Source organism: Hemiscyllium ocellatum, chromosome 6 (genome assembly GCF_020745735.1).
Source record: "Hemiscyllium ocellatum isolate sHemOce1 chromosome 6, sHemOce1.pat.X.cur, whole genome shotgun sequence".
Taxonomy (NCBI): Eukaryota; Metazoa; Chordata; class Chondrichthyes; order Orectolobiformes; family Hemiscylliidae; genus Hemiscyllium; species Hemiscyllium ocellatum.
In genome coordinates, this window is record NC_083406.1 from 82,318,635 (window position 1) to 82,333,000 (window position 14,366).

The 14,366-nt window shown below is 39.4% G+C and overlaps 1 protein-coding gene across 1 annotated transcript in view; it reads right to left on the bottom strand.

Moving 5' to 3' along the window:
- The window catches only part of micu2 (mitochondrial calcium uptake 2), a 452,585-nt gene that overhangs the window by 212,810 nt on the left and 225,409 nt on the right, over positions 1 to 14,366 (bottom strand). Inside the window, exons 2-3 of the mRNA XM_060826722.1 lie at positions 6,980 to 7,136; positions 424 to 444 (exon numbers count right to left, since the gene is read on the bottom strand). Of these exons, the coding sequence (XP_060682705.1) occupies positions 424 to 444; positions 6,980 to 7,136 (178 nt within the window). The remainder of the gene's footprint in view (positions 1 to 423; positions 445 to 6,979; positions 7,137 to 14,366) is intronic.

Genomic DNA, 14,366 nt, shown 5'->3' on the forward strand with positions numbered 1-14,366 from the left:
TAATAAGGCTTTTAATGTCCATTTTAAAAGAAGCCAAATCAAAGTAATAAGAAATCACTGAACAAAATCTGGTAAATCCAAATATGAAATATCGAAGTGATACATCGTTCCCACCAATCTGGGAATAGGGTAGCTCAACTGTTGAACTAATTTTCAATAAGACTCAACTGCCCAATGAGAGATCACTGACTAAAAGTGGTTGCTGTTTTTAGGATTATGCCACCTTTCACATGTAGAATGATAAAGAAAATCTACAGATTTGTGTCTTTCCCTATAGGGATCCCAGTGTCCAATGAGGAAAAAATCTTACATGAAGAATTAAATAGATGAAAATCACCAATATTCATAGAAACAGCATGAAACAGATGAACCACATCTGGACAATGAATAGCTACAATTTTTTAATACACAAATGCCGCTCACCTGAAAGGACATTGTCACCACCTAAAAAAAACCAAAACAGAACAACGTTACATCAGCAAGCACTGCTAAAAATATTTTAAAAATGATTTTAGATCTGTGTATGGATCAAATGACCAGATACTTATTCATACTTACAACTAACACATTAAATGTCCTTAGTTCAAAAGATAAATCTATTCTTTTACCAGATCCTTTTGTTTTGGGAGGAGTGTGCATTGGATGTTATTTATATGAATTGTTCCAGCTATCTGATAAAGCCCCTCAGAAGAGAAAGTTAACCAAAACTTAACTCTCTGAAATTGAAGGCAAATGAATGATCTGGTGAAATTGGCTGAATGATGAATGCAGAAAGATGAATGCAGACTACCCAACTGAATATTGTATACATGCTTAAGAAACTATAATTATTTTACTGTTTTTTTGCAATAAAAGGTCATAAATTTACCTGCATTTTATCGAATTTCACCAGAAAATTAATTCATGCGCGAAACAAAGTACAGAAATTTCAGATTGCAAATATGGAAATTAGAAGAGAATGCATTTATTTGATCGTGAAATAATGCATAGAGGCTAACATACAATCACTAAGTCACCCTTTATTTAGATGTGCAGAGTACACTGGCTATGACCAGCCAGCTCCAAGTCAGTCCTTGAAGTCAGGAGACTTTCCGAATCCCCAGTTTTTATCTGTTAGCCAGGGTTCCCTGATCAGCCCAGGTTAACAACCCCAATCAAGGATCACATAGTCAATGAGATCCACGTGGCTCCAATCAGTACACGCTAAGTAGCTATCGTGAGAAACTTGGAACTTTCAGGATTTAGCGTCAGTCTCTGTATTAAATGATGGTGATGTGGCATCAGTTAAGGTTTTATCTTCTAGGGTATTTATTGAACTTTTATTTCAAGTCAAATGCCATGGCTGTTGAATAAATGTTGAAATCTATTAAAAACAATGGCTAACAAAACACAAATGAAGGTTGAAGCAATGGATTCATGAGGAGCATTTTTTCTCTAGTTTCTTAGAATTCTTCAAACCAAGAAATTTAAAATAGTTTTTTTTGTTAAAATTTCAAGAAAATATAGATGGCTGCTCAGCCAAAACAATATTAAAATAAATATGACCAAACTGACAAAGTTACAAATAAAAGAACGTTAAACAACATCCAGAATTACCTTGGGCATCATGTTTCAAATGCATCTCTAAGAGAACAATCAATGGTTCTAATAATGCAAACCAATCTAACAGCCAAGTTAGTTAAACAGATGAACTGCCAACATTTCACTTTGAAACACATGCAAAATTGAAAGTAAAATATGACCAGTTTGTGAATACAACATTCAAGTTACACTTACTGCTCCAATAAAAAAACTGCTCCCTTGTGTCTTCAACAGGCAGTCATAGGCAATAACACTCAACTGACATTTGTAAATGCCAAAAACAACAAGTTTTAAAGATTGAAGAGCACAGGATTTAGGGAGTCAATTGCTGTGTGTGGAGCACAGGCAAATAAAACCATAGCCTCTAAAGGTATAAGTGAAGGCAGACACACAACAGGCTGAGTTAGAGGAAATAGGAGGCTGCAGTGATAGGGATAATCTAGGCCAGTGGGTGTCAGGCTAGAAGATTGGACTGAATGGAAAAAAAATACAGAAAGACTAAAGGATTAGTGAGGTGGAAAAAAATGAGTATGAAAGAAAAAACAAGAAAGTTAAGTCATAGAGTCATAGAGATGTACAACATGGAAACAAACCTGTCTGTCCAACTCATCCATACCGACCAGATATCCCAACCCAATCTAGTCCCACCTGCCAGCACCTGGCCCATATCCCTCCAAACCCTTCCTATTCATATACCCATTCAGATGCCTTTTAAATATTGCAATTGTACCAGCCTCCTCCACTTCCTCTTGCAGCTCGTTCCATATACATACCAACTTCTACGCGAAAATATTACCCCCTTAGGTCTCTTCTAATTTTTCTCCTCTCATCCTAAACCTATACCCTCTAGTTCTGGACTCCCCACCCCAGGGAAAAGACTTTGTTTATTTATTCTTTCCATGCCCCTCATGATTTTACAAACTTCTAAAAGGTCACCCCTCAGCCACCAAACAGCCCTAGCCTGTTCAAACTCTCCCTATAAGCTCAAATTCTCCAACCCTGGAAACATCCTTCTAAATCTTTTTTGACCCCTTTCAAGTTTCACAACATCCTTCTGATTGGAATGAGACCAGAATTACATGCAATATTTCAAAAGTGGCCCAACCAATGTCCTGTACAGCCCCAACATGACCTCCCAACTCCTGTACTCAATATTCTGACCAATAAAGGAAAGCATACCAAAGCCTTCTTCACTATCCTATCTACCCGCGACTCCACTTTCAAGGAGCTAGGGAGCTTGCACTTCAAGGTCTCTTTGTTTAGCCACACTCCCTAAGATCTTACCATTAAGTGTATGGGTCCTGCTAAGATTTGATTTCCCAAAATGCAGCACCTCGCATTTATCTAAATTAAATTCCATCTGCCACTTTTCAGCCCATTGGTCCATCTGGTCGAGATCCCGTTGTAATCTGAGGTAACCTTCTTTGCTGTCCACTACACCTCCAATTTTGGTGCCATTTGCAAACTTACTAACTATACCTCTTATGGTCACATCCAAACCATTTATATAAATGATGAAAAGTAGTGGACCCAGCACCGATCCTTGTGGCACTCCACTGGTCACAACCCTCCACCACCACCCTCTGTCTTCTACCTTAGTGTCAGTTCTATATCCAAGTGGCTAGTTTTCCCTGTATTCCCTGAGAATACAAAAAATATAAAAACAGGTGGCTAAATGAATCAACATAGTGAACATTGATTCCATAAAAAGTGAGCATGAAAAATTAATAATGGAAAATAAGAAGCTGGCAGATGAATTGAACAGGGATTTTACAACAATCTTCACTGTAGGTATTACCAGTACATCCAAGAAATAGCTGCAAATTAGGAGTTAGAACGCACAGAGGAAGGAGCTCAAGAAAATCACAATTAGCAACAAAATGGTGAGGCTGCAGGCTGACAAGTGCCCAGGTCCTGATGGACGTCATCCTCATGTCCTAAAAGAAGTGGCAAACAAATTAGTAGATGTGCTCATTTTAAGTGTCTAAAATTTGCTAGAATTGGGAAAAAATTTATTAGATTTGAAAATAGCACATATTATTCAAAAAGGGAGACAGAAAGCAGGAAACTACAGAACAGTTAGCTTAATATCTGTCATCAGGCAGTTTTAGAAACTATTATCAAACATGCAAAGCATTTGTCTAACGGTCAAGGTAATCATAAGACCATAAGGACACAGAAGCAGAATTAGGTCATTCAGCCCATCAAGTCTGCTCCATGTAATCAGGCAGAATTAACAAAAGAAAAGAAATCAAAATGATGTTTAATTAATTTATTAGAATTCTTTAAGGCAGTAATATCTGATGGATGTACTGTACCTTGATTTCCAGAGGCAGTTAATATGGTGGCCACATCAAAGGTTATTATGAGAAATAAAATCTCGTGGGTTGGGGGTAAAATATTGGCATAGATAGAAGATTGGCTGATTAACAGGAAACAGAGACTAAAAAACATTACAAATGCTGCGCCACAGGGTTCAATGCTGGGTGTCAATTTTTACAATGAATGTGAGTGACTTGGATGAAGGAATCAAAAGACAAATTGCTACATTTGCTGATACAAAGATAGGTAACAAATTAAGTTTTCTAGAGGGAGGTGATGGCATAGTGATATAGTAATTATATTAATATTCCAGGGATCCATGCTAATATTCCAAATATATAGTTTGACTCCCATTCTGACACATGGTGAACTTTGTACTCAATTCATAAATTTGAAATTATAAACTAGCTAATGGTGTCTCTGAAATCATAAATTATTGTAGAAATCCACATCATTCATCAGCATATTTTAGGGAAGGAAAATCTAGTGTCTTCATCTGGCTTGACCAGTGCCATAACAATATGGTTGATTCTTGACTTTCTTCTGAAACAGCCTTGCAACCCTCTCCACTGCATGTGACTATGATAAAGTCTCACAAAAGAAATGAAACTAGATGGACCATCCTGCATCAACAAATGGATCAGAAAGGACAATGGCGTACATAGTTTTATTGATACTGCAAAGTCTCCATGTTAACATCTGTGGGATTGTGCAACTGGGAAAGCGGTCTCACAGAGGACTCAAACAACTGCCTGATGGAGTCATTCTCACAGAATCATAAACTTCATCCAATGTCCCGGGCTCAACCAACACCAACTCTGAGCCTGTCCTGTTCTACTGACAGTGCAGACATAGACATACCAGAGCTGGCGGCACTGTATTTTGGTGTTGCGATGGATTTGTCCGGCAGTCATCAAAATTGGAGTGGTGCTGGAAAAGCACAGCAGGTTAATCAGCATCCAAGGGGCAGGAAAATCGATGTTTCCAGCAAAAGTCCTTCATTAGGAATGAGGCTGGGAGCCTCGGGGGCGGAGAGATAAATGAGAGGGGGATGGGGCTGGGGAGAAGGTAGCTGAAAGTGCAATAGGTGGATGGAGGTGGGGGTAAAGGTGAAAGGTCAGAGAGGTGGGTGGAACAGATACGTGGGAAGGAAGAGTGACAGGTGGGACAGGTCACTAGGGCAGTGCTGAGCTGGAAGGATGGAACTGCGGTAAGGGGAAATGGGGAAACTGGTGAAGTCCACATTGATGTCATGGGATTGAAGGGTCCCAAGGCGGACGATGAGGCGTTCTTCCTCCAGGTGTCGGGTGGTGAGGGAGTGGTGATGGAGGAGGCCTAGGATCTGCGTGTCCTTGGCAGAGTGGGAGGGGAAGTTGAAATGTTCAGTCACTGGGGGTGGGAGATGCTTGCTGAAGCGCTCTGCGAGAAGGTGTCTGGTCTCCCCAAAGTAGAGGAGACTACATTGGGAGCAACGGATACAATAAATGACATGTTGGAAAGTGCAGGTGAAACTTTGATGGATGTGGAAGGCTCCTTTGGGGCCTTGGACGGAGGTGAGGGGAGAGTTGTGCATGCAGGTTTTGCAATTCCTGTGGAAGCAGGGGAAGGTGCCAGGAGGGGAGGGTGGGTTGTTAGGGGCATGGACCTGACCAGGTAATCGCATAGGGAACAGTCTTTACAGAAAGCGGATAGAGGTGGAGAGGGAAATATATCTCTGTGATGGTGGAAATGTTGGCCGATGAAACGATTTATGCAGAGGTTGGTGGGTGGAAGGTGGAGGTGTGGGGTTCAAGGGCAGAGATGCATTGGAGGGCATCTTCAACCACGTGGGAGGGGAAATTGCGGTCTTTAAAGAAGAAGGCCATCTAGTGTGTTCTGTGGTGGAATTGGTCCTCCTGGGAGCAGATGCAGCAGAGGTGGAGGAATTGGGAATATGGGATAGCATTTTTGCAGGAGAGAGGGTGGGAGGAGGTGTAATCCAGGTAGCTGCGGGAGTCGGTGGGTTTGTAGAAAATGCCAGTGTTGATTCGGTCATCGTTGATGGAGATGGAGAGATCGAGGAAGGGGAAAGGAGGTGTCAGAGATGGTCCAGGTGAACTTATGGTTGAGGTGGAATGTGTTGGTGAAGTTGATGAACTGTTCACTCTCCTCATGGGAGCAGGAGGTGGCGCCAATGCACTCATCAATGTAGCAGAGGAAAAGATGAGGAGTGGTACCAAGTGTAACTCCGGAAGATGGACTGTTCTACGTAGCTGACAAAGAGGCAGGCATAGCTGGGGCCCATGTGGGTGCCCATGGCTACCCCTTTCATCTGGAGGAAGTGGGAGGATTCGAAGGAGAAATTGTTCAGGGTGAGGACCAGTTCAGCCAAACAAGTAAGAGTGTTGAGGGTGAGGCTACTTTCTTCCTAGCCCCGCCACCCTCCCGTTTATCTCTCCATCGCCGAGGCTCTCAGCCCATTCATGAAGTAGGGCTTTTGCCCGAACGTTGATTTTCCTTCTCCTCGGATGCTGCCTGACCTGCTGTGCTTTTCCAGCACCACTCTAGTTTTGACTCTAACCGCCAGCATATGCAGGAGCCACTTGTGCTTCATCGTCAAAATTAACTTGAGACTCCATGCTATCTAATAGCATCAAATAGGGTTGATTACCACCTACAAGCCCCAACTCCAGCCCCTAGGTGCTGAGACTTTTTGAATACCATTAGGAGAACACACATGACCATGCCGATCATATAAAAACCTATCTGGTTCATAAATGCTCCTTAGGGAAGGAGAACTGCATACACATGATTTCAGCCCCACAGTAATGTGGTTGATCCTGAACTGCACACTGCAATAGCTTAGCAAGCCACCTAGCTCAGGGGCAGCAAATGCTGGACAATGCAGCGATGCTTACATTACATCAATAAACAAACATTTTATTTTTAATTACTTACACATTTAATTTTAAAACTTTGAAGCCTGCGGCATTAATGGATTTGAAACAAAAATGGTGATAATCAAAAAGTGAAGACTTCAGATACTCAGAATATGCAGCAAGTTGCATGAATAATTATCACAAAATATTAAACTTACCGTCTGTACATTCCTGAATAACTGAGAACAGGAAATCTCGAGGAGTCATGAATAATTCACCCTCATATTCAACTGAGGCAAATTGTTTGAAACGTTGTTTGCAAGTTGCAGCACAGCCATATTCTTCTTTGGTTTCTTCTTTAATGGTATTCTGGACCTAAAAACAGAAATAAAAAGAACATTCATTAAATTTCAGAATCTAACTTCATATATCTTTGTTTTCATACATTATTAATTAACCATTGCTATAATAAGCAAGCACATATTTGAAAATATTATGACAGGCATTTTCTGTCTATCTTCAGTTTATTGGTAGGTTTGATTTACTTGGGGGTGCAGCATGGTATATGTGGAGGCTTGTGGAGCACACAACCGATGCCAAGGTTGCTGGTGGAGATAGAAGCATCGGGGCACCATTCGTGTGGGGGCATGGTGTTCGCTTGAGAAAATGAACAACAGAAGATGAGAGGAGCCTAATAACAAGTTATCCTGGTTGGAGAAATTGGGACAGGGGTTTGATGGAACAGGAAGGACAATTAGTGGTGGCAAGGAGAGGGGAATTGGAGGAGTAAAGTGAGCTCCACAACAAAGTTATCCCGGTTGGATGGTTTGGACACAGAGCGGTTATCCTCTGGTAGGGGCAGGGGTGGTGTGTAGCTTGCATGGATTAAGGGATGAGGGTGGAATGGTATAGAACAAATGAAATGGGGAAGGCAAGTCATAGCATTGAGAATGGATAGGGATGATATGTTCCTGGTGATGGGGCTGGGAGGTGAGTGTTTTCCTGGGGGTGGAGGAGGGGGGAGGGAGGTGAGTGTGTGTTCCTGATGGTGGTGGGGGGAGGTGAGATTTTGTTCCTGGTGTGGAGGTGGGGTGTGTGTTCCTGGTGGTGGGGATGGGGAGAGTGTGTTCCTGGTTTGGGGGGTGTGGGGTGGAGAGAGTGTGCTCCTGTTGGTGTGGGAGGGGGAAGAATGTGTGTTCCTGGTGATGGTGGAGGGAGGCGAGGAATGACATGCGAAAGACAGAATGGCATGGGAGAACGATGGCATACAAGGAAGGAGATAGCATGGAAGGGCAGAATGACATGGGATAGGCAGAATGGCATGGGATGGAATCGTATGAGAGAATTGGGAAAGGGTGGATCGCATAAAAAATGGTATAGGAAGGATCAAATGGTATTGTACTGGAAACATGTTTTGAAAGGATGGTATTGGAAAAGTGATGAGATGGTGGAACTAATAAGGTTGCTAATTTGAGTGCATGTGTTGTATGGGTCCCTGCTCAAATCTACATATTTTAATTCCACCTCTAATCATAAAGTGTTAATATAGGTTAGTAAATGTTAGTGATGCAAACAGATAGGGAGAGGGTTGAGGTATATGAAGAAATGTTTTCGATGAGCTCAAATTTATGGAGGTTGAAACACATGTGATTGGTATAACAGAGTGGCCAATGAGGAGGTTTAGAATTTCTGTTGAAGGAATGGACTGAAAACAATGGCTTCAATCTTTGAAGGTAAAATGTAGGAAATAGTGATTCACATAAAACAATCTGTTTAACAAGCAACAAAGCTTTGGAAAAACCAAAATAAGTTATGGTGAGACAGGAATGGGTGCCATCAGCATATATATGGGCAAAATGATTAGCTGAAAGAAACGTTAGGCCGTTAAAGACAGAGTGGAGAAATTATCATAGAGAATGAGAAAATAGCAAAGGTGCTGACCAAATCTCTGTCTCAATATCTGCAAAACAAATGAACTGAGCATCAACTTCAAGAAGAAAGGAGGAACACACTCCTCTATCTACGTCAACGGCACTGAGGTGAAGACAGTCGAGAGCATCACGTTTCTCAGAGTGATGATAACCAACAATCTGTCCTGGACATACCATGTAGAAACAACAGTCAAGAAGGCACAACAATGCCTCTTCTTTCACAGGTGGCATAGGAAATTCAGCACGTCCATAAGGACCCTCACCAACTTGTACAGGTTCACTATACAAAGCATTCTGTCCAGCTGCATAACAGCCTGGTATGGCAACTGCTCTAACCCATGACTGTAAGAAACTACAGAAAATTGTGTGCACAGCCCAACCCAGAACGAAGCCAATGTCCCATCTATGGACTTCATTTACACTTCTTGTTGACATGGAAAGGCTGCCATCATCATCAAAGATCCCTACCACCCTGATAATGCTCTCTTTCAACCTCTTTCATTAGGCAGAAGACACAGAGGCTTGAAAATATGCACTAACAGGTTCAAGAACAGCTCCTTTCCTGCTGTTATTAGACTGCTGAATGGACTTCTCTGACTTCAAATAATGCTGATCTTGCTAATGTTGGTCTTGCTTTGGGCATCTCCTGTGCAACCACAACCTTGCATGCCTTGGTCTGTCTAAGCACCCTATGCTCTATGTACTTGCTTGCTATGAACTGCCTGTACTACTCACAAAACAAAACTTTTCACTATAATTAGGTATACGACTACAATAAATCAAATCAAATTTGAGGGAGTCAGTGGCGATGTGGTAATATCCATGGACCATTGATCCAGAGGCCTTTGCTCATTCTGTGGGGACTTGGGTTCAAATCACACCAGGGCAGCTGGTGGAATTTAATTACATTACTAAGTATAGAATTCATCTATACATTCTTTTAGCTATTTATTTCAAGAATATGAAGCTGGCGATTATGGCAACTATCATCAATTGCTATTAAAAAATATGATTTATTATCATTCTTTAAGGAAGGAACTCTACCATCCTCATCTGATCTTATTTGCAAGCGGCTTCAGATCCACAACAATGTGGCTGATTCTAACATTCTTCTGAAATGGTCATTAATTTTAAGGACTATTCAGGATAAACAACAGATATTAGCTTTGCTCTTGACATTCAAATCCCATGAGAGAAGGAAGAAATATTTCTACCTGCATTCACAGTAGAAAACAAACTTCATAACAGGAATAGAGCATAATCAAGGTGCGAATAGGATGAGGAATTTAATTAAAACAAACAACAAAAAAAAAATTGAAGAAACTTAAATGATGAGAGGTCAACAAATCTCCATGACCTGATAGAATCCTAGAATATAAGGTAGTCACAGTCACAGTGGATATGGTTTTCCAAAATTCCTTGGAACTTCTGAATTGGTCCCAGCAGATTTGAAGTTAGCAAATGTAACATTGCTATTTAAGAAAGGAGAGAAGAAGAAAATACTGGAATCTAATATTCAACAAATCTGAAAAATGAACTTAAAACATAATAGCATATTCATAAATAGCATAGACAAAATCAAGATAGTTTTACAAAATATAGATTGTATTTGACACATTTATTTTAAGGTTTTTAAGGTTGTGGCAAGTAGGGCAGATAAAGGGGATATAGCAGATACAGTTGAATTTCCTAAACGTGATGAGTTACACAAAAGGTTACCTTGTACAAGATAAAAGCTCATGGTATTGGGGGTAATATATTACACGGGGGAGAGGCCAAGTAATGCATATGAAACAGAGAGTAGAGATAAGCCTGAGCTAACTGAGTTACAGTGAAACACTGCCATTAGGATCAGTGCTATCCTAATCTATTTTTAATCTATTTAACGACTTACACACAAAAAAGAAAGAAATCAGAGTTTGAATATACAAAGCAAGTTGGTTACGCCAGTACTAAGGAGGACATATAGATGCTGCCAAGGAAGACTCATAGGTTAAAGTGAGCGAGCAACAGGTAACAGATGGAGAATAATGTGGGGGTACTATGAGGTGACTCACTTTAAAAGGAAGAATGATTTTAAGATGTATGAAACTGGCAAAAGTTGATGCTCAGTACAAAGCATGGGGTACAATGGACATCGAGGAAAACAAGTGACACTTTCTATTGCAAGAGGATTGGAGTACAAAGATAAACAAACCTTGCTACAATTGTGCAAGAAACTATTGTGAACATAGTATTTAATATGTAGGAAGGGATATATTTGCATTGTGGAGGAATATACAGTAGATGGGAGGGGTGTTATCCTCATGTGAGAGGCTGAGTAAATTGAATCTATACTGTCTGGATGTTTAGAAGAATGAAAGGTAATCTCATGAAAACATACTAAAAGAGGTTGAAAGATAGTCACTAAGGTATGTTTCTCCTGGCTTTACAGTCAAGTAAACAGAATCATGCCTCCGAATAACTTTGAATTGAAATACAAAGAAAAATCCTTCACTCAGCAGATTGTGAATCTTTGTAATTTTCTACCTATGACCATTGTGTTGAGCAAATTCTATTCTCAGTAAATTAAAGAATATGGGGTGCAGGCAGTAGAGTTGAGTTGAGAGGAAGATCTGACATGTTTGTATTGAATGGTGGAGCAGACAGGAGGAGCTGTATCATCTACTTCTATTCATTTTGTTCATAGAAATCATATGCTTAAGGAGATGAAGGATTTTTGAAGGACCCTTGAGCTAAATATAGACTTCAATAAATATTCATTGTGCCACTACATGCAAGTCATCAGCAACTGACTCTGCAAGTTTGGCAAATTTGACCTACAGCCAGTTCATCCTTCACTGGTAATAGTATTATCAACACTGTAGCATGCAAATTTAATGCACCATAGTAAAATTGAGCATTACTTCTCAATGGAAGAAAATGTTACCCTTTAGCATTATGTTTGAACATACCAGATTTTAATTTGTCTTGGACACATATCAAGGAAAAACCATCTTGCAATTATAAAATTTTAACTTTGTTCACTCATATTGTCTCCGAGTAGCTTTTGTTGTTCATCATCCAAGGAAACAAATGAAATAGGCTAAATTACTATGCCATGGCAAAATAGGATGTGGGTTGGCCCACAAGTTTTCCTTTGATTTATTTATAGGCTTTACTGAAGGCCAGCATATATTGCTCACTCTAATTGCCTTTGAGAAGGTGGTGGTGAGCTGCCTTCTTAAATTGCTGCAGTCCTTGTAGTGAAATAACTCCCACAGTGCTGATGGGTAAATGCTATTTATTCTTGAACCTATGAGCAGCTGATAAAATACCATTAGCTCATTTTAGGGACCAAGACTCTGAACTGTTCTTTAGTTTGAAAATCAGTAATGAACTGAATCCAAAAGAGGGAAGAGAAAGGTGTACTTTCACTCTTAAAGCACACAACCTCTTTTTTCCAGTAAGTGTTTTTAAAACTAATTTGGAGAGCTATGAGGAAAGAGAGAACATATATTGAACATAAGGAAACCAGCTCTGACAGAGTGATAGCTGCAAAACAGAGTCTAATTAAATGATAACTATGTAAATTATTAATGGTCAGAAATAAAAATATTTTAGGTTGCACACCATTTTGTCCATATTTAAACCCGTGATATAGGAGTTTTAAGATTTTGCGAATATTTGTTCCTACTCCCTCAAAATAAATATTGTCTGGGATTTCTTGGCTCCCCTGTCTTGCAAGTCAGTTTTAAAAATTGTTTTTAATGTAGTGACGTACTATAAAACCTTCAAGCTTCCTAAGTTGCTGCAAGTTGAGCTTGTAGCAACTGGATATTTCAGTTTTTTGTTTTGTGACTTGGCTTGAGTCACCTCCCTCAAGACTGTTAATTGGAGGTCTGTGCATTGCCAAGCTAATGCCAGTGGAATATGTGTAAGAGGCAGCTGGGGTGACTGTTTCTATAATATTTCCATCCCTCGCTCCTGGAAAAGAAGCACCCAGCAGCAAGGACAAGCTTGCAAACATGTCATACAATTAAGTAAAAATATTATCAAAATGCTAAAGCTATAAAGAAAATGAAAGTGTGCTTCAAATGTACCTTACTTTTTACCAAGGAGAAATCATCATGATCAGTATATTACAATTATGTGGAATTTCATAGTTGTTTGGCAGTTACCATCATAATCTTTCACGGCATCTCTTCCTTATTTATTATAAATTTGTACAATGATTTACTGCATTCATTATCATCATCGCATTTTAAGTCTCCAGCTTTGTTTCTATTATTCATTAAACAAACCCAATTCTTTTCCCACACCACTTGGACTGGTTAAAAACAAAGACAGGTTCAATTGTCTTGCTTAAATGTTTGCCATTATTAGCATACAACAAATAAACTTAAAACTAGAAGCATCGGAAGAAGAATTGTAGATCACTTCACTATAGTACTCAACGTTATACAACATACAATCTCAAATGAAACAGCAGTTGATTTAGAACTGTGGTTTCACAATTGTTTTTATCCCACAGGACTCATTAAACTAATAAGGAACTCTTGATGGGTATATGATAACAACTGATTGAAGCTCGGAACATTCTGGATATTTAATAATGATCTTTCAGCAAATAAACACTTGAGTAAAGTTTTTTTTGTAGTCAGGCAGTCCAAGAATCAACTGTTTCAATTAAAGGACAACAATCTGAGCTTTGGCAAAGAATACCATCTTAATCAAAAATTGTCTAATCCTGAAATATTAAATATCAGCACTTCAATTAAGTGCACAATTTGATGTCATCAAAATAAGGCCATTTTAAGGAATTACTGTGATGCAAGGTATGTGATTTACATATTAATATAATTTATTTTAGAGATTAGATTTTGAATTAATGATGTGTAGATTTTGATTTAAATGTATGAAGGGGTTTAATAATTAGTTTTTCAGTCTTCTAATGCCACAATTTTTAAACCAGTGTATGTTAGAGAGCAGCTAATTGGGGGCCCTCCTGAAAAGATAATGAGAATTTCTTGGTAATGAGAGATTTACGATTGGAGAGAGCAACACAAAGAAATTTGCTTGCTTTTGTTTAGGAGAATCAAGATTTTTTCCCCCCTAGATTGTAGAGCTTTTGCTTTTCAGCTTGTTGAAAACTTGCCTGGCATCATACAGAAGGGGAAAGTGAGGACTGCAGATGCTGGAGGTCAGAGTCAAGAGTGTAGTGCTGTGCTTTTCCAGCAATACACTCTCGATGAGAATCTTACAGAAGAACAGTTTCCTCTGGAGAAAGGATTTAGCCCAGAACAATTAAGAAATAGGTTATCTCAGAGTAAGGGTTTTAGTTTGAAAATTCCAGGTAACAAGTGTTTGGTTAGAACCTTGAAGGGGTCATTTGATACAAAGAAATTTTAAGCTCAGTTGTTTCAATAATCTCGGAAGAGGCTATCAAGACTGGGAATTGAACGTCAAGCCTATGGGTATGATAAAGAAGGAAACTTTCTCTGCTGGGAATAGATTGGATTTTATTTGGCCATGGGTTTTCAAATCTTTCAAATTTTGTTGATTTTATCTTCATTTATTTTGTGCAATAAACTGCAGTTTTATTGTTAAAATCAAATCTGTGGCTTTGTGTACTTGTGTTTCAGTGAAAGACTACCGTGTTTAAATAATAAGTGAGCAGAATATGATTTATCAA